This window comes from Seriola lalandi, unplaced genomic scaffold (genome assembly GCF_002814215.2).
Source record: "Seriola lalandi dorsalis isolate HSWRI2012SDOR001 ecotype SW California unplaced genomic scaffold, Sedor1 jcf7180002053976, whole genome shotgun sequence".
Taxonomy (NCBI): domain Eukaryota; kingdom Metazoa; phylum Chordata; class Actinopteri; order Carangiformes; family Carangidae; genus Seriola; species Seriola lalandi.
In genome coordinates, this window is record NW_019524529.1 from 119,040 (window position 1) to 139,519 (window position 20,480).

Below are 20,480 nucleotides of genomic sequence, written 5' to 3' on the forward strand. Positions count from 1 at the left end.
GACAGTGAACTGAATGTCTCTGGGTTTTGGACTGTTGGCCAGACAAAACAAGTAATGAGAAGATAAGTGTTAGTTACAGCTCTAATATGAAACTCTATAAAATTGAGCTGAAATGATTAGTTGATTAATTGATTAGTTGATGATCAGAAAAGTAATCAGCAGCTATTTTAAAAAACAATTACTTTTTAAATCCATTTTTGGCTGGACTGCAACAGTGGGACCAGCCCTATAATCATGAATGTCTGTGACTGACTGAGTGACTGATCACAATTCCACCATTGCTCAGCCGAATGGCATGTGATGTCATCAGTTTCCTTTGACGCTGGGTTTTAGACAGATACGCTTAGAACAAAAACATTTATCTTGTATTATCAAGTCTGTGAAGTGAAGAACTAGAAAAGGGTTGTTTTTTTTTTTTAAACTAGTTCTTTCTCTGTTGCCCTGGACTCCAAAAACCAAGGACCATGAGAAAGGCATCCAGAAACATGAGCTCAAGCGGAACATGGTAGCAGTACCATACACTGGCCTTCATCTCCCAGGTGGACGAAACCCTGTTTGGGAGCCTGAAACCGAGACCACCAGACAAACATTGAAACTCCATGGCCAATAATAAGTCCCAAGAGGGAGAGACTGTTCAAATCGTCACCAATGACAAGAAAGAAAATGCCGAATAGAGAGACAGCAGATCCAAGAGAACCAGGGGAGAGCTTCAACGATGTATACGTGTCAATGAGATGAAAGAGAAATGCTTTAAGGAGCTCAAGGCCATGGGAATCCCTGGAAAATACTGCAGGCAAGTGGTAGCTTTTCCAAGGGCCTCCACACAGAATATACAGTGTCATGAAGCGCAGAACCTGCTAATCAGGTATAAACAGACCAGTGAGGCTGACCTGAGGCCAAGCTCAGCTAAAGCCACCTTCTGCAAGCTCCAGCGAGCTCCTCTGCGGCATCATCAAACACCCATCTGAAATCCAGTCACACAGAGGTCCAAAAAACGAATGACCTGGACCAGCCTGATCCTCCCTGTCCCGCCACATCCTTTCCCTTCCTTACACTCCCACATTTCCCTTCTGCTTTCCTTTTATGCCTTTTAAGTTTGCATATGTGGGTTTCCTCTGTTTTCTACCATAATCCAAAAAACTTAAAAGGTGATGTTTTTGTTTTGTTTTTTTGCAAATTTAAAGTTTAATTACATGAATGAAACTTTAACTTTGCAAATTAAAAAAATCAAAAACAAAATCACCTTCCATAAATAAATTAATGTAAAAAAAATATGATAAAATGTATGGACTCAAATGATGATCACATCTATGTGCTCATGGTTCTATGGCAATATGTAATTTTTGCAATGAAGATCATTTTAAATTAGGATAAACAGAGGACACTTACATATAAAGGTTGAACCAGTGTAATGTAGGAAATACTTCAAAGTAAAATAAATAAATGAATGAATGAACAGTGTACACTGTTTTGTTAAATTGACAATGCAAAATACAAATACAAACATTCCAGGAGTGGAGGAATGGGCATTATTAAAACAGCTCTAGTCAACGATGCAAACTGGCTTTCTGACACTTTATGAGCCAAAAGTGATTAACTGAGAAAATAACTAATTGATAATTACAGACGTAGTTGTAGAACATGTGTCCGCGAATAGAACAGGCTAAATAAATGACTTTCAGGCTCTAGTCACTGTAAATAAATAAACACGCAGTCATGTCTGTGCATCTCAGCGCGCTTTTTTGGCGCGCTTATCAAACGGAGGTTGTTGACCTCATCCATCCTGCATCTGCATGTGTAGCTCTTTAACTGCAATCTGTCTCAAGATGAAAAACAAAAAATACAATCGATAAAAACTTCTCACGGTGTCGCACCCTCGCTGCCCCCCTCAGCGCCTCCAGCTCACCTACGTGACCCACCTCTGCCCAGCATCACTACCAAAAGTGTCCGACCTCCAAGTGCCCAAAGACGGATTGCCCCAGGTCGGGATGACGATGTCCGGATCCATTGTGCAGGACACCTGTAGCTGCGTCGTGAGTCAGTTCATTCCTACGGGAGATTATAAGCTTCTTGACCAACGCGCGTCCCCGCAGCTCTGAATAAACACAGCTCCTACCGTGTTTTGTCGGAAGATGAATTATTTTCAAGCTTTGTAAGAAAAAAAAAAATCTAAACACGCTCATTAGAACACGATGCTATAAAACAAAATAAAAAATCAGAGACAAATTGTTGTTTGATTAATCATTTATTTTGAAGAAAGCAGCGCTTATTGGATTATTTTTTGAAATGTATACAATCTATCTCTATATTCCCCCTCTCCCTCTCTCCTTCTCTTTTGTGCGCGGGCCTGTTGCCACAGCAACATTGCTATGACAGGAATAACCCTAACTGGTTATGGTTTTCTCCAGCAGCACTGCAGCTCCTGACAAAGCTGTAAACATTCACTGTGACACACTGAAGGAATGATAGAATGGATCTGCCTGCAGATAAACACTAATTTGTCCTTTATTTTTGAAGGTGGCATCAAGCAAACATCATGTCAGCATTATCTGCTTCTTAAAAGGGATTCAAATGTGTCATCTGACTAAGCCTACAAAGCCGGGTCTTTCTGTTTTGCTCCTCTGTCAGCTCTCTGCTGATGTGGAGGTTTTGACGACAGTAACCGAACGACAGATGCTTTTTCCTTTGCATTTGAGTAGAAAAAAAGAAAGTCGAGAACAATGTGGGAGGCACTGCTCCGCTTCTGTCTCCATCCTATTCCTCCCACCTTTTTGTCTTCTCTAAATTTGAACAGTCTGAAGTAGTAATTTATAGATGACCCCCTCTATGAGTCAGTGTGTTTGAAAATACCAGAAGAGGCCAGTCCACTTGAACCCCTTTCGCCCACACTGGTGCAGCCACTCAATGTGGCTTTCCGAGTCGCATGTGAAGACCATTACCATAACTCCTGCCTGTCAAAATCTGACATTTTCATTTCCACATTCTGCATTTATATACTGCAAAGTTTAGCTCGTAAAGACGTCACTTAAATGGCATAATGAAGGTATGTATTTGAAATGTGGGACAGTAAAGTGAAAGGAATAGAGTGGAATTGCAGGCAGATGATTAGATGTGAGGAAGAAAAAAAAGAGGTTGTACAAATGAGGGAGTGGCCCTGAGAGAAAGACTGCAGCACATGATTCACCAGATGAGAAATTCAGGCAGATATTTTGTGTCGTGTTCATATGCATTTGTCTGCCTTCGAGAAAGGAACCTTTGAGTAATGGATGATCCTGGGCAGATGTGACCAGTAACATTTGGGAGTTCACAGACAGCTGTTGAACACAAACACAAGAGGCTGACCAGAGAAAATCTAACCTGTGGCATCAGTCACCTCCAACAACACTATCTCCTGGGGACAGAAGACTCGTTTATTTGCAGGGAGAGAACAGAAAAATGAAACTGACAAGCTGAAAACATAGGCAGCTTTATCAAGGAGAAAACAGTGGTTGTTGCAAGGACAGCTGGGGAAAGGTCACCTTTGACTGAGAGCATTGGCAAAGCTTGTTGCCTCTCCTTGCCAAATAGATACGTCAAATATTACAAACAGCACTGCAGTCTCAAAGGTTTCCTGCTCCTGTAATCACATCTAAAATTATATTTGATCACCACTCTCCTGAGGTCCATCTGGCAGGACCCAAGATTATATACTGAATAAATATCTTTAAGAAATATGAGTGCATAACTAACTGCTCTAAATTCAGTGCTCTTCAAAACTTATGCACATGTTTTTATTTTTCAAATTAAGAAGCAGGAGCTATTGAAATCCCTGCTGTGGGAATGTTTCAGATCCTACAGGACAAAAACAAAAGAGTCAGATCTCAGAAAAAGAGAAGACTGCGACAGATCTTGTCTTTTGTCAATCTCAGAGGCAGCAGCAGAGCTGAGGGGAAAAGAGGATAAAGTGGATCAAGAAAGATAGACAAAAGAGAGACTGATGGGTCTCATTTTAAATTCTGATTGTAAATTAGGTCACAGTGTTGTTAATGAAAAACATGTTTCCAGTCAAACTTTTTCAAGCTTCACATTGATTCTTAGGAAAAGGCAGAGACATACATCTATAGCCTATTACATATCTCCACAAAAGCAAAGTGCTTCAGAAGCTCCATCTATTTTCAGCACCATGGACAGCACCCAAAACTGCCACGTTCCTGGCTTCATTTTCTCTTTCAAGGCAACAAAAGCCAAAGCCATGGATGTATACATGGCCAAAGCACACTTACACCATATAACAGGGTTGAAGAACACTGCACTCAAACTGTACTTGTGTATATGCTAAGACTGCAGGGGGCAGACAAGCTAAACACTTCATACACAACAACTTTGATATAACAACTACTAACACGGCCACAAAAGTGGGTCAAGTGGGGTTGAATGCAAATTAATTGCATTTGTCAGCTGGTAAAAAATTGGTATGACACTCAGCAATTTTGATGGGTGAAAGCAACATGAGACAACAAACAGATCTGTAATGAGATCAAATAATCTCGTCAAAATAAAGTATCTTTCTTCATTTTCCAGTGGAAATACTATGAAAAACTCTGATAGCAAATGACAGCTGCTGCTCCTTGAAATAAAGCAGGATGAACATGATTTAACAGATGTATAAAGAGGTTTGGTTGACAAATACTAATTGACTAATAAGATTACAGACTATACGGTCCTTTTTGTATTTGCAATTTTGTCATTTTTGAATTTACAAATCAATTTCATGAAGTGTTTCAGAGCTGCAAATAATCTGCAGATTCTTAACCATGATTCATGGTTTTGGTCCATACAACATCTCCACATGGCTTATTTTGTCTTGCAGTCGCAAACCCAAATATAATCAGGGTACTATCATATAAGGTGAAGAAAACTAGAAAACATTCACATTTGTCAGGATGGAAGAAGTGAACTTTTGGCATTAGCAAAAAATTAATAACTTAATTAACAATTAATCATGTATTAAAATAGTTGTTGATTAGATTTCTGTCAATCAACTAATAAAAGGATTCCCAACCAGGGACATTTGAACTCCAGGGGATACTTTTGAAGTTGCTGGGAGGTATGTGGAAAGATTGTGGAGTAGCTCAAGAAATTTGAAAAAAACAAACACAAAGTCCACAATATCCACTAAGTCACCCGTAACACCTGAACAATACATGTTGAGAGTGCAAGAAAAGTAGTTTGCAAGCGAGTGGAGAAGTTGAAACAGCTAAAAGTAACAACAGCTGACAAATTAAAGGGAAAACCTGAACCTGATGTGTCTGAGTAAGGTGTTGGGCCACCACGTGCCACCAGAGCACCTTCAATGCTCCTTGGCATTGATTCTACAGGTCTCTGGACTTGGTGGTGGAGGAGGGGGCTGTTTAACATGTCGGTCCAAAATGTCCCATAGGTGTTCAGTTGGGTTGAGATCTGGTGACTGTGAAGGCCATAGTATGTGATTCACATCGTCATACTCATCAAACCACTCGGTGACCCCTTGCCCTCTGGATGGGGGCATTGTCATGTCTTTGTTTAATTTTTCAGGTTTTTCCTTTAGTTTGTCACCTGTCTATATATCTAACAGTCAAAATCTGGTATATGTTTTGTAACTTTTGGCCTGTCCCCCAAAAAAACAAACAAAACAGCTTCTTATGAGTTTATGCAAAGTTTCCAACCTGTCATCATTCTGGAAGCTCTGGTCCCCGAGCAGCAGGTCTCTGAAGCGGAAGCGTGGTGGCAGCGGAGGAACCTCAGTCTCCTGCTGCTCCATCTTTAGGTTGGAGATGTCTAAGATAACTCCGCTGCTGTTGCTGTTGGTCTGCAGTGGCGCTGGAGCGGAGCTGGAGGAGGGAGAGGAGAAAAGTAAACAAGCAGCATGGACATGAAGGGAGAAGAAGAACAAAAGTGCAAAGGTAAAGGGAGTTGGATGAACAGGCAATGGTGAAAGGGAGAAGGAGAGGAAGCAAGGAAAGAAAACATGGGATGGAGAAGTACAGGTGGAGGATTGACACCGGTATGCAGACAGACAAATAGGAAAGAAAAAAGCAAACTTAATATATTGTATTTCAGCCAAGTCCGAATTCTCTGCCCTGAGCTTTGGTGACTGGTCTTGTTATTAACATGTTTGCAGCTTGTTCTGTAATATGAAATGTTCAAACTGCACCCTGAATTCATACAGACAATGAAAAGCAGAACCAGCCAACATATGTTCATCTAAAACACCATGCACAATAACTACTACAACTAACAACTACTTTCCTATCCCGGAGCAGTTGCAGTTAAATGCAGCTACTGTGGCTGAAAGCGTTCATTTGTTTCCATTTCAAGCATAATATCAACAAGCAGAAGCAGATGTTTACATGAAGTCTAGTCTATTTGCTAATGTACAGTTCAAATAATAGAAGTCCTAACCCTGTTTCTTATAGTCCACGACAGCACTCTATGGTATTAACTTTATTAACACAAGCACACCGTTTGTCTTTTAGACTAACTCTGTATTCATTCATTTGGGTGTGGGAAGGTTTCAACCAGTGTTGGAAACCTTGTGAATTTAAAGTAAAGTAAAAAATATATACTGTACTTTTTACTCCATTACATAGTTCGGACCCCTCGTCACATTTCTTTAAGTTCTTAGGCTTTTAACCAAAGAGACATTTCCCCTATAAACCTTTCACATGATTTCATTCTAATAAGAGTTTGAGGCCCAAAAAACAGCAAAGATTAGAGAAAGGTCTGATAAATGAACACAAAATGATGAAGTAGAACTTTGTTCTTTCTCTCTCTCCTCTCAGATTTGTCTTGTGACCTTTTGGAGGTAGCCAAACCCCTGAGATTGGGAAACAATGGACTAAACTAACTGTATCAAAGGGAGTTAAAACTAAATCCACCTCAACAAGCTACGACAGTAAAATGCTGCTTACATGAAGATTCATCAATATTAACGACCCATTTTCTGCCCTTTGATACTTTTAGGTACATTTTGTTCTATTTGAGTTAAGTGTGATTTTTAATGCAGGACATTTACTTGTAATGGGATATTTTGTTGTATTGGTACTTTTACTTAAGTAAAGGATCTGAGTACTAATTCCACCACTGGTTTCAACGCATGCAATCAGTCAGCTTGAGGCACACATTGTGTAATAATCATAGATCCATAACTCAGATTCATCTTGATATGAGACCATAAAAAACAGTGAAATAGAAATGTCTTTTTAGCTGCAAGAGGCTGCAAGAGGAGCACGGTCTCTGCTGTTATGTTGTTTTTTTCTGAAGGCCTGCAGCTGTTGAGTCACCTCTCCTGTTCACACCTTATTCAATCACAGTCCAAGAGCCTGAGTAACATGCAAAAGGAAGAGTACAATATAGTGGGATGTTACCTTTGACCCAAGGAGAAGAACGTGTGTGAAGACGAACTTGGAGGTGAAGGAATGAGATGAGTTAAAAACCCCAGATCTGAGTAAATGGATTGATTCAAATGAAGTGTAAGTGGTTTGGTGTGAAGACGGGTGCAGTTTTTTAGTCCCTTCCAAAGCAGAAAAACTTACACAATCTACAAAGAGGCAAAGCACATCATCCACAAAACAGTGTGTGGAAAAACCCCAAATCGTCTCTTTACTCCTTCTTTCACCCTCCCTTTATCTCTCCACCTCTGCCTGTTTGCTATAGTCCTCCATTAAGCTTGTAATCATTATTGCATAATAGATGAAGGGTATATTTCCCATGCGGTTCTGTCGAACTTAACCAAACAAAACCCAGTGGCAAAGAGAACCACTCAGATTTCATAAAACATGCTGGCACTTCCAGGTCATTAGAAGCATCCAGGGAACAGAACAGAGAAAAACATGTTGAGAGGTTTTGATGGTTGTTTCTTGTTGAGCTCGTGTCATTTATGTCTTCTTTGAGACTTTTCAGTGTAGACTACATTTCCATTGAAAAGTAACACAAATGTTCCAAAGAAGACACACAGGTGCAGAGCCCAGCATTAGAAGATTATTCTATGTGCTTATTATCTGTGCTAGTCTCACAGCATGCACATCATGTTTCCAGTGATGTCCGGGCTGTAACACTGACAACTGAGACAGAGAGCAAGCTGAGCAGCTGAACACACAACAGTGTGACAGGAGCGGATGAGCACACAGTGTTTGGGTGGATGGATTCACGCACTGCCCTTAATTGAAAAAAAGAAAATTCACATTTCATGAAATTTGTCCCCGTGTCACAGTCTCTATTCAACAAATTCCTCAGCTACAAATCATGTTTATGCGCAGGAGAACTTTGAGAAATGCGAGGCGCAACAATCAAAAGCACTAACTTGACTGATCTCCACATACGAAGCCTGAAGTTTTCCTCCTGACTTGTTCCTTTCCTCTCTTACCGTGGCTTGTGCTCGTTCACGGTCCCATCATCGTTGACAAATGACTGATTCACGTAACATTCACTGCACATTTTGGCCGGAGATCCGACGCTGCCGTCGGACTGGAGAGCTGCGGTGGTCGGCGTTGAGTCCCCCTTGACAAAGTCGCCTTCCTGGGTTAATTGCATCGGAGGGAGATCTGCCAAAAAGGAGCGAACTCTCGCAGAGAAAGACGCGCTTTCTTTAAAAGAAAAACGAAAAAAAAAGCCCGGGTGATTCCTCCCTGTGCCAATGCCCCCCTCACCTACTCAGGTGCATCTCGGAGGTTTGAAAGAGTTTGTTTTTTCTTGTCAGCCTACGCAGAAAAGAGGCTGGGAGCAAAGTGACAACTGCCTCATGAACTCTTTAAATAGACAAACTGAAAGATGCAAACGCAATCATTTGGCTGGCGGAAAGAAATCAAGCTTAAAGTGATGAGGAGAGATGCAGAGGAGAGGTCTGCAGCAGTGAACATAATGGTGGTGACAGCTTTCTTTCCTGAGGTAACGGGTACACCTAATGACATAACTGTTGAATTATCACCCAACTGTTGATGAGGAGAGTGAGATTAGCACCATCTGTTGGAGGCTCCTCACCTCTCCATCATCAAAATATGAGGTTTAATGTGTAGAAACCACATGATGAATAAACACAAGAAGGGCTATTGGGTATGGTGATGTTGAGTCCATCTTATTTAAATCATACAAGTCAATTTTATCTATATATCCCAATCTATTCAATCAGTACAGCATACAACACCCTCTGTCCTTACACCCTAGAATCAAACAAGGAAAAACTCCCCCTCCCAAAAAACCCTCTAATGAGGACAAAATGGAACAAACCTCAGGGAGAGCCACAGGAGAGGAGCCGTCTTCCAGGACGGACATATATGCAACAGATGTCATCTGAACAGAACAGAGCAACATAGTAAATTTACAGTAATTTACAATTAGGACAAAGTAAATTATAGCTAGACGGTGAGAATATATGAAGAATACTTCGGATCAATATAATCAGTTGCGTAACAAGTATTCAGTAAAAGTAGAAATACTTCACCTCTGTATGTGGTTGGATCAGATCTTTACCATCATACTCATGATGGGAAACGGAACAGCTGCTTTCTCTGAAACGAGGAGCAACAGGAGAGGTAATATCTGCTGGTCTGCTGACTGATTTATGATCCGCTGTTCTTTATGATGATGTTCTTCCTAGACTTTGGGGCACGAGCACTGTGACAAATATATGATGTTTTTAGTATGGCAGGTTAGGCATGACTTTATTTGAAAAATCTTCCTCTCTCTTCCTCTGAAATTAAATTTGTTCTCACAGTAATGCTACAAACACTGCAATATCTACAAGAGAAACAGCCTTTGATAAATGCCGCATTTCTTCTAATAAAATCAGTCTTTTTTTATTTGTTTGTTTTTGGAGGAGAGCAATGTGTTTTTGTTTTTACTTTCTACTATGTGTTATTTTTATGCTGTGTGTGGATCTGAACAGTGGCTGTTAAATGGATTAGAGACTGACAGCAACAACAAGATGATGACATGACAAATTACAATGTACGAAGCCACAATTTCAAAAGAAATATTAGAAAATATTTAATTTACATAACAGAATGTCTGATTATGAAAGACACAGATGCATTTTTATGAATCTATTTTTAAATAATAAAGGCCAAAGGAGTCTTTATATACATATATATAGATACATATATGTACATTGGGCTCTTCAGGAATCTTTATATCTGCCCACCTCAAAGTACGTGATGGACATCCTGATAAATAAACAAGCTATTCCCAGACGTCACAGTTATATGATACTTTATGTGCAGATCAGGATGATGAGATATACACTGGCTTGACCATGACAGTGTGAGTCATCATTCAAATAAAAATCTGAAAATCGCACATTTCCCTCCACCTAGCGCCTGCCATCAGTGTTTCTCTGGAGTGCTGAGCTCAAGCTACACATCACCCCAACTTTCACACAGAGTTTATCCCAGAGGAGCCCCTCACTTTCTGACAGGCGGCAGGGGAAGGAACAGAGGTTAGCAGCATCACAGGATTAACATGGCGCTCTAGGGATAAGAGGTAATGCTTACAGTTCATATTTTAGTGTAGTACCAGAAAAAGGATGATCGCAGCACATCCTGACGTTGGTAAAAATAGATCTGCATAAATAACAGGTGAATATGATTATATATATATATATATACATACACACACACACACACACACACAAACACACACACACACACACACACACACACAAAAACTGGGTTTAAAAAAACATGAGATAGCTTTCAGTCTGTATTGTAATTTTATCCTTCTGGAGGAGGCCACTGACACTTACAGATAAAAATTATAAGAGATAAGAATAAAAGATAAGGATGAGAAGCCAAATGACTTCCACTATTCTCACACAAGTGCCAGAAAATAAAGTGTAAAGAGAAAAGATTGACAGACTGGATGTTTTTCTTTTTAATATTATTATTAATTTCTTTGCTTATTTGATGACGCAAGCTGGAGCAAGTACGAAGGAGACGTGGGAGAGGTGATATAATTCACTGGGGAGACAGTGACAGGAGGTTGTTGAACAGTTTTAAGCTTGTGATGGATGTTTGGATTGAGTCAGCCGTTCTGACTAGTGTGGGAAGTCTTTTTACTGCTGGAGACGAGAGAAGTCACATCTGTGAGATTATCCCATCGGGGTAGATGTGCTGTGAGAGGAGGTTTGGCTGTGTCAGCAGATTAAAGGTGTAATTTTCTTATAGATCCACATTAGGATCCATTTCAACATGTCACATGTACAGTACATTAGGCTGTAGTTATGAAGAAAACATATAGGAGTCACATGGAGGGGTGAGAATTGAAGCATTTTAAAATTTGACATAGCTTTTGAAATTTTAATTGAGCCCATGTGGCACTTCACTCACAGATAGAGATGTTTACTCCTGCAGCACACACTCAGCTGTGTGTGTTTGGATGCTGTGATGTGACAGGGAGGAGGATAAGTGTCACTGTCTGTACTATCTTGAGCATTTAGTGTTGCAAGGGCTTCAACTTGTTTGTACAAAATCTTACATAAGCCTTGTCGCTCCATTCAGTAGAGTATAGTTAGTCAGACCTTTCCTCTGTGCCATGTCTCCATCTGGTGTCTGTGAGCCACTGTGCTGCCCCCTCGGAGCTCGACCCGTCCACTGCACATCAATGGACAGCTTGAAGCTGTACAAAGAAAATACCAAACAGAGGCCAAAGGAAAATGGCAATGAAATACACACAAAACATCACTTGTCACAGTGCTTTTTGGGTACGATTTTCTTCCTTGCATTAGTCATTTTTCCTTATAATTAATTTATTTTGTTTTCATTCATTTTATTGATCAAAGTTTCTGACACTATTGCACTTACCTGTAGTATCATTTCAGTGTCACAGGTAATTATGTAAGGTTTATTCAATGTAAAAAATATTGCAAAAACAAGATAGCAAAGCATGACATTCTGTTTGATGTAATAATGACTTTGACATGTATATAATGTGTGCTTGTAGTGCACTATAACTCATATCTAAGTGCAATTTTGAGTACTTGCACTTAAGTATTTTCCATTTTTAGCTTTTATATTCATTCAACAGCTGTCGTTACTTTTCGGATTAAGAATTGACACTTAAAACCTTATAAAATGCAATGTGTTGTTCCAGATTAAAGCCCTGGTTCCCAATCGTTTTTGGCTTGGGGCCCCTTACAGATGAGCAGTGTATAATTTTGGCCCCTTGTCATGTTTCACGTGTCTTTTGAGTTCTGAGCAGGTCAACCAAAAGTGATTTCCCCTCTTCAGGGCCCAAATAGACGAGAGAAAAGTCCAAAAACTTAAAACAAAATTGTGACGAAAAACTTTTTTTTCTTTCTATCCCTTTAATCAACATTTAGGTTGGGAACCACTGGACTAAAATAACCTACTATATACAAGGCAGTTAAAACTAGTTCCATCTTGAGCAGCTACTGTACTGATGCATAAGTATTATCAATCCATAAATGTCAAATATAAAAATATATCAATCAGGAGCCATTTGATACTTATAGTATATTTTTTCTGATATTTCAGTGTGGTATTATCACTGATTAAAGGGCCTGGATTTTAAGACTGACCGCTGATAGACCATGGCTGTACTCATAGATGTGTAGAACCATTGTCTGAGGGAGGCAGAGTTGAACTGTTGCCCTCTAGTGGAGAATGAACAGAACACCAACTGAATCTCAAATTGGATAGGATCAACCACACAAATAGGATTTGCCTAAATGTGTGGTTTAATTCACCATGGACTGGGAGAATGAAAACCTATAAAACACTTAAAACTTTAATGCAGTACAAACAAATAGGCTTTTAAATTAAATACATAAACTGTAGCTGCCAAGCAGAAATAGAGATTTCTGCTGTTCCCTCCAAAATCATGACATTTTAATGGTCATCTCATTAGATACAAAAAAAAAAAAAAAAACCCAAAAACTTAAATTGCTGTTTTAAAACCACTGGGTGTAATATTTTGCTGCAACCTTTGTGCAAAAAATTAAAAGTAAGCACAACACATCCTCTGTGAGACTGAATCCGCTTTAATAAAAGAAATTCATTCTATTTACTAAACAAAACTATTTTTGACACAAAACATTAAATCAGTGTCTGAGGAATGTGCAGAGCAGTGGTTTGATTAATGATGTTTTTGGTCCGAGGCCAGTTTTGTTTGAAAGCTACAGTGTACGATGATGTGTATTTGTCTGTTTTAGTGCCTGGATGGTGAACACTGGATGGTAACATTTTACATTGTGTAAGGCTCCTTGCTCAATTGGTTGGTCACATAAACTAAACGTGTTAACATACCATTCCTCTGCTGCCAGCATAATGACACCAAGTTTATTGCATTTGTGTGTGGATGTTTAGGACTTGTCCATTATGGAGAGTCGTCTTGTTTCAAAAGTGTTGCAATCATTTTTTCTGTTAAAAGGTGATACTCTAGCAATTCAGTGTTGCATATTCATATAGTTTGAAGACTCTCAAGAGACAGATTTTTTTTTTTAATAGTCAAAATCAAGCATCACAATTCGGGATATCCTCGCTTTTAGTCTCTAATGTGTGTCAAACTCCAAAAACACTTGATTCAACATTTTCCAAAATGCAGCTCAATGGCATCTTTCATTAGAACCTCTCTGCTGTTGAATTACCCAAATCCTCCAAACTTCACTCCCCAAGTTTGTATCACAGGCTTTCTGTTACAAAAGTTACAATCTCTAAACTCAAACTGAGACACAGTACTTCCAAAGTACTTCAAGATTCCTTTACAAGTTAAATGTTTCTTGATGCAGTTGAGTTGTTTACTGTTGAACATTCATAAGATAATATGTTGATTTATGCTGAAAAGGTGATGAAGTTTAAATCAACTGAACAAGTTAACACCATGTCCTTTTTTGTTAAAAGGTTTTTTGTATTCACCAGAGAATGAGTTTATTATAGCAGAGTATAATATATTAACCCACACTTAAGATTAGTTCAGCACTTACCCGTTACTTAAGAAAATTACCTAGAAACCCATGAAGTGTATCTGAGTGCGTTTGAATCAGTCTGCTCCTTCTGTGCTAACTGAGGCCACGGCTGAAACATAGTAAGGTCCCTCTCTGAGGTAAGTTTTCAGACGGATGTAATTCTGGCTGCCCAGTATCTCGGCAGATGTTGATGAAGACAAAAGTGATCCCACCAGTTCAAACTTAGCATCTTTGGCCTCCTTAGTCTGACCCGTTGAACGATCCAAAATGAACTCCATGAATCCGGGATTTCTGATCATTAACTTCTGACCCCATGGCTGAGTGGCAATGGCCTGGAACACACATACACACGGAGATTCAGTATATCCACCAATGAAGACACAAGTATTACCAGAGCAATGGTGATAGCAATGAGCTTTTGTGTAAATATACAAAGCATAAATAAAACTAGACAAAATCTTTCAATATCAACAGCTCCCTTCTTGTTTTAGAGGGAATCACTCCGTAACACAAACAGGAAATTATGGTAGCTAGATTCAGCTCAGCACTCACAGTGAATATCCGCAGAGCCCCACAATGCAGCTCTGGGAACGGCTGAGTGCTGATGTCACGAATCATGTCCATGGGCTGTTTAGACAAAACGTGGAACCAGGACTCTGTCAGGGCCAAAAGATCTTCTGTCTGCTGCTCTGACTGCAATAAAAGCATCATAGATTCATAATTCATTTAAAGACACAAAAAACACTTATGTCGCACACACATACCTCTAGACCAAGAAGCTGTGATATGGCATCCAAGCTGCGCACTCTGAGCTCCGTAGCTCCAGAGCTGGCGAGTTGGCTCATTCTTGACAACACGGCCTTGAACTTTTCTCCTGAGGACACACAAAGAATTAGACACAAACATCCCAAGACATCAGCTATAACACCTTAAGAAAAATAAGAAACACAACGAACCTGTTTTCTGCAGAACCTGCTTTCCCTCCACAGTAGATCCAAGTAAGCCCAAAGTGTCCAGAGCCACCCCAATCATCACAGGGTCCGGGTCCAGAGCCATCTCAAACACCTTGTTCTGGAAGGCTGGGTACGTTTCACAAACCTGCTGTGGGCTGTCCATAATGGCCAGGTTCCCGAAGAACTTCACTAAACCTACAGGAGAGATATTTGCATACAATGCTGAATAATGCAGCACTGAATGACTTAAACAATTAATACTTCAACTAAACTTCAGCATGTTTTCATGATTGAGTCACATGTAGCCTGGACTGCCAGATCACAAAGAGAATAGTGTCCAAAAGTGGCAGCTTTTTCTGTTATGATGCAGCTGATCACAGGAGAGACACGTCTTTAGAATGACATAAAAGCAGTTTATAAAGTCAATTGATCCAGATGACACATAAAAACACATTTTCTCATTTACCATTATTGATATCGAGCCATGCAAACAGTTTCTGTTTTATGGATAAGAATTAACTGAGCTAACAGATTGTTTGTCAGCTGGTTTGCATCAACTGACAAAAAGGATTGAAGAAAATACAATGATACTACACATCTATTTACGATTTAGCATATAAAAACAAATAAAAAAACAAACAAGAGGAACCAATAACAGTGGACTCTGCTGAGCGTAGCCGAAGGAATTTGGATGTATTGGATGAGCTTTCTTGAAACACTTTTCTAAACTGACTCACCAGGCAGGTAGAGGGAGGAGAAAGGGTCCGTATCTGCTCCTCTGATCATGTTGGAGATCTTGTCCATGATACCCTGCTGGGACAAATACTGCCGGCCATGCTGACTGTGGGCTAGAGAGGTCACCATCTCTATAGCTGTGGCCCTAGTGAAAAAGATTAAAAACATTTCCTGAATCATGTCCTTCATAAATGTTTGCAGTCTATCTATAATATTGTCATCCTGATCGTCCATACTGTAAATCTACTATGTTACTCTATTCAGTACACACATCTGTTGCATGTTTCTCCATCCTGGAAGAGGGATCTTTCTTCTGCTGCTCTTACTGAGATTTCTTCCATTTTTCTCCCTGTTAAATGGGTCTTTGGGGAGCTTTATCTTGTCCAAGAGGTTGACAAACCTAACTGCAGCTGCTACATTGTATGCTTTCGCAGACTATTTCAATTTATGACCCTGTATGATTAATGTAAGTATGATTCATCTTATTACCTGGTCAAAACATCATCTCCTGTGAGTTCACCGATGAGCTGAGAAATGAGGCTGCTGTTGGCACAGTAACCGAGAGAAATGGGGGAAACAGACGAGATTTCCACCACCAGCTGCAAGCAGCAAGAAAAGCAAGTCAGCAATGTAGTGTTTGCAATCTTCCAGCTGTTTACAGAGCCTACTGAATGACTGTCGGACAATTTTATGAAAACGGTGAAAAAAAACTAACTTAAAGTTCAGCAGTCACCCAACTGTGTCCATGTGCATGCCTACAAGCTCATCTGTCATACATTAAAACTTCAATCAACATTGCCCACGTTCTGGCATGATTTCTTGTGCTGATTAGTCATACCTTCTACTGATTCCATCAAAAATAAATGTAATTTAAAAAACTATGTCATATAAAAAAGTGGACACTTATGTATCATCAGTCACAAGGCAACACACATTTGAACATACCTCATATATTCTGTATCTGACAATGTCACTTGTGGCCATCACATCCTTCATGGCTTTCAGCAAGTCGCTCTGGAACAATTTGTCTAATCCAGGCTTGGAGTGACTCAGTTTAGACAGGGACTGAATGGCCTAAGAAATAAAACAGTTACTGCACCCACTGTAGATTCATTAAAAATCTCATGCAGGAAATTTCAGTGCCGCAGTCATCACCTGTTTTGCCACAGCCATTTTCTCCGCTGCGATGCACTGGATCACCGCTCGAAGAATGTCGTGGTTGTTGAGGATTTCAGTGACAGCATCGGGGTGTTCCACCATTCTGCCAATCTGCCAGAGAAAAACAGAAATACCCTTGTCAATGCTTTATGGGCAACTTTCCGTGTTTGTGTGTGTGTTTGTGAGCAGCCTACCTGTGTCAAGGCCAGTATCATAACAGTTTCATTAGGATGGTTCAGACCAGCTTGCAGCTCCACTCTGTAGTTCTGGGCCAGGTGCTCAGGGCTGAGGGCCATTAAGATGCGTTCAAGGATGTCCACACACAGCTCCACCTGCGCCCTGTGAATGCAGCTCACATTAGTCACTTTTTATTCATAGTGATTAGTCTACCAATTCTTTTCTCAATTAATCAATTTGGTCTACATATGTTAGAAAATATACTTTCATAATTGCTCGGAGCAAGTTGACATTAGATCTGCAGTGATAAGCCCTTCGATAACAATGATTTTGTGTCACTTTTTCAGTAATAATGCCAAACATTTGCTGTTTTTAGCTTTTATAGACATTTTATAGACAAAACAATTGGTAAAGAAAATACTTGTCAGATTATTCAATAATGGAAATAATCACTCATTGCAACCCTAGCTGACATTTTCAAATTGCTTGTTTTGTCTGACCGCCAAAGCTTCGAGTTAATTACTTAACCATTAAAAAATAATAAGGAATTTAATTCGTTGTGAAAAGGTAAATCTGTACTGTGACTGTTTGGAAAGTGACATATTTTTATTGGTTAGCTCCACACTCCGGCACACACACACAACCTGAAACTAACTGTGACTCTGTAGCTTCAGTGCTAACTTTCAGCTCTACCTAGAGGATGATGTTCATGTCCATATTGGACCCCCTGCATCTGCACCGTGTCAAAAAAGGGGCAACAATGCACACCCCTAAAAACACCTGAAATATGGAAGTCACTCATGTAACTTTCAGACATTTCGTTGTAAATCTAAGTATCAGGAGTAAAGGGCTATATGACGGAAATTAGTCACTTCACGCCTGTACTGCACTGTATATTCTTTGTAGCATTGTAGCCGGTTAGCTTGCTAACGACTAACTAGCACAGGTCAGATGCAGCGTTTTCTCTTGAGCAAACACAACTTAACCTACTGGTACACTAACTTAGTGACACTAATAATACATCCTGAATCCTGTCAGTCACAAGACTCAGCAGATAACACCCAAACAGTTTGTTTAACAGTGTAAACAAGACGCACTGTGCTAAACCAACCTCTGATTTGAGTTTAACAGGGAGAATATCACGTCGAATCGCTGCCCGCTCACTGAGTCTCTCAAAGCGCTGACAGGTATCGATAATAAAGCTGTTTTTAAACTCTGTAGCTCTTCAAGTGGGTCTTCAACACCAGAGATTTCCTCCAGTAGACTCTCAATGGAAGCAGCCATGTCTGTCAATGTTTGGGGAAACTACCGGCACCAGTATCCGCCTCAGCTTCTTCTGCAATTTTCAGGGTTGACATCCAACGTTATGGCGCGTTACCGCCACCTGCTGGACTGAGAGGGAGGCTTCAGGAACCACTTCAGTCTAAAACCAATAGATAGAGTCCGTAGAGCAAGAGTGGAGCAAAGTACCCAGGGCCCTAACACGGAAGGGACATTAAAATCCTGTAATGTAAACTTTGTTTTTATTTGCATTATAAGTAAACTATTACTGACAGCTGAATACATTTGATGAAAGTTGTATTGTCTGAAAAGTCCCCCACCATTAAAAAAAAAAAGTGTCCTGCTTCTTACTGATATATGTGCAGAGGGGATTATTTTTATCTGTGGATGGAAAAACTTGACTCTGAGTTTAACACACAACTAGTTTATTTTTCATATGTGAGTATTTTTATAGGTCTCAGACTTGTCTGGAGGGGATCCTTAATGTCCTTGAGGTCTGATCCAACTACTCCTTCTAGGTATCATTAATATTGTATGAATGAGGGAAGATACACTCCTCTGCTTGAGGCTTGTAACATGGGGCTTGGGGTGCAGGGTTACCTTGTAGATAGAGTTTCACGAAAGTGGAAACCCTGTCCGTTAGCTGGTATTGTTGTAGAACTCAGAGCAGCAGGAGGTCCTCTGGTCACCTACAGCTAAAATACCCAGAGAAACAAGGCTAGTGAAGCAGATGTCATGCAGGTACAGTGTAAATTCTTTGCAGTTTATAAATTTTCATTTAAGATTGACTGCAGTAATTAATTATCCCCCCTTTTCTGTCTCATACCCCAGTGCTCTCTGTGCAAGCTGCGTACCCACCAGTGGTGTTTCCTTCTCTTCAACGTTCTCCTCTTCCATGCCTTGTTGTTTGGGGCTGACTTTGTCGAGGAGTACCTCCTGCAGCCCACACCTGCTGTCTACACTGATGGCACTGTCGTTGATGTAAGAGAGAAAGCGAGGAAACTAGATCTGAGCAACGCCAGGGAGAATGTGTCCCAGGCCTACCCCATCGCTAACCCTGATGCCTGCAGTAACTCAGACCTCTTCCTCCTTACACTAGTTTTCAGCTCCCCAGGTAATATCACTCAAAGAGATGCAGTCAGGAAATCATGGGCCAACCAAACACTTGTCGAAGGCTTCCCAGTGAGGGTACTGTTCTTCTTAGGATCAACTAAGACTTCTGCTGCACAAGACGCCCTCGTGATAGAGTTTGACCGCTTTGGGGACATGGTTCAAGGTCATGCTGTGGCCGACTCGTCCCTCCGTGGCCAGACAGAGAGGACTGTACTGGCACTCCGCTGGGTGATCACCTTCTGTCCTCTGGCACGCTTTGTTCTGCTGACCAAGGACTCTGTGTTTGTCAACCTCCCTGCCATCGGAGACTACCTGCTTGGGCTACACAGGCACCCTGAGGACCTTTATCTAGGTAGGGTGATTCAGAGAGACTCACCTGATAGAGACCCCAATAGTCCTGGCTACCTGCCCCCAGTTCTATACCCTGACAAGTACCTGCCTGAATACTGTGATGGAACGGCTTATGTTTTATCCCAAGATGTGGTCCGGAAAGTGTACATAGCGTCTGCAGCTGTCCGTGCACCTGTGAAAGCTGATGTTTTTGTGGGCCTTTGTTCTCAGAGGGCTGGTGTGTCACCAACCCACAGTGCTAGGTTCTCAGGAGAGAAACATATCCGCTACAACACCTGCTGCTACCGCTATCTCTTCAGTTCAGCAGGAATGGCAAACCATGAACTAGAAACAGTGTGGGCAGACCTGGGACAGAAGGGTGGAAGATGCTCCCTGTTACAGACCTACTACGGCCTGGTGACTTGCAAGGCCCTTACATACCTAGATAAACTGTCCTTCTTCAACTCCCAGGGACAAGCTTAATTGCATGGTTAATTGACGGAGTGTGTGTGTGATTAGTTTGTAAGTACAAGAGAGACAAAAACTGACAGGAAGTTGGGTTGAAAGAAACAAAAGGAATGTGTGTGTAAGTTTGTTGTCCTTGTGCATATGTGGGTGGCAGTGTCTGCTTTAATTGTGTTAATTTCAGATCAGAGTCTTGGTGTGACAGCTCAGATCACTATAATGAGAAAGTGAATTATTGTAATACATTGTTTGTTTTGTGTGTACATTGTGTATCCACGGGGCCAGGTTTATGTAAATAAGAGTGCAGTGCAAAGTTGACTTCTAATTCAGTA

At 40.5% G+C, this 20,480-nt stretch overlaps 3 protein-coding genes across 4 annotated transcripts in view; 1 reads left to right on the plus strand and 2 right to left on the minus strand.

Annotated features, from left to right (window-relative positions):
* The window catches only part of kcnt1a (potassium sodium-activated channel subfamily T member 1a), a 31,145-nt gene extending 22,286 nt beyond the window's left edge, over window positions 1-8,859 (minus strand). Inside the window, exons 1-2 of one of the 2 annotated variants that reach the window (XM_023402669.2) lie at window positions 8,384-8,859; window positions 5,685-5,849 (exon numbers count right to left, since the gene is read on the minus strand). In XM_023402669.2, the coding sequence (XP_023258437.1) occupies window positions 5,685-5,849; window positions 8,384-8,550 (332 nt within the window). In that variant the 5' untranslated portion in view covers window positions 8,551-8,859. Of the gene's footprint in view, window positions 1-5,684; window positions 5,850-7,385; window positions 8,158-8,383 lie in introns of those variants that run through there. The other variant, XM_087173015.1, reaches the window with a different exon arrangement.
* Window positions 8,860-13,452: 4,593 nt separating this feature from the next.
* psmd5 (proteasome 26S subunit, non-ATPase 5) lies at window positions 13,453-18,273 on the minus strand. The gene is made up of 10 exons (XM_023402658.2): window positions 18,071-18,273; window positions 16,977-17,121; window positions 16,780-16,893; window positions 16,570-16,698; window positions 16,114-16,223; window positions 15,627-15,769; window positions 14,893-15,084; window positions 14,701-14,810; window positions 14,489-14,629; window positions 13,453-14,268 (listed from the first exon to the last, which is right to left on the minus strand). The coding sequence occupies exons 1-10, from the start codon at window positions 18,241-18,243 to the stop codon at window positions 14,011-14,013; spliced, it is 1,515 nt and encodes a 504-aa protein (XP_023258426.1). The 5' UTR covers window positions 18,244-18,273; the 3' UTR covers window positions 13,453-14,010.
* Window positions 18,274-18,975: 702 nt separating this feature from the next.
* b3galt9 (beta-1,3-galactosyltransferase 9) lies at window positions 18,976-20,191 on the plus strand. Its single transcript, XM_023402689.2, has 2 exons — window positions 18,976-18,981; window positions 19,072-20,191. The coding sequence occupies exons 1-2, from the start codon at window positions 18,976-18,978 to the stop codon at window positions 20,164-20,166; spliced, it is 1,101 nt and encodes a 366-aa protein (XP_023258457.1). The 3' UTR covers window positions 20,167-20,191.
* Window positions 20,192-20,480: the final 289 nt, after the last annotated feature.

What these genes read in the sequence shown, in the direction of transcription:
- psmd5 (XM_023402658.2), bottom strand. Translation starts at nt 18,243, where the DNA reads ATGGCTGCTTCCATTGAGAGTCTACTGGAGGAAATCTCTGGTGTTGAA. An exon ending in CTGTTAAACTCAAATCAGAG is followed by an intron (nt 17,122 to 18,070) that starts GTTGGTTTAGCA and finishes CTGCATTCACAG; the next exon opens with GGCGCAGGTGGAGCTGTGTG. An exon ending in CACAGCTTCTTGGTCTAGAG is followed by an intron (nt 14,630 to 14,700) that starts GTATGTGTGTGC and finishes CTTTTATTGCAG; the next exon opens with TCAGAGCAGCAGACAGAAGA.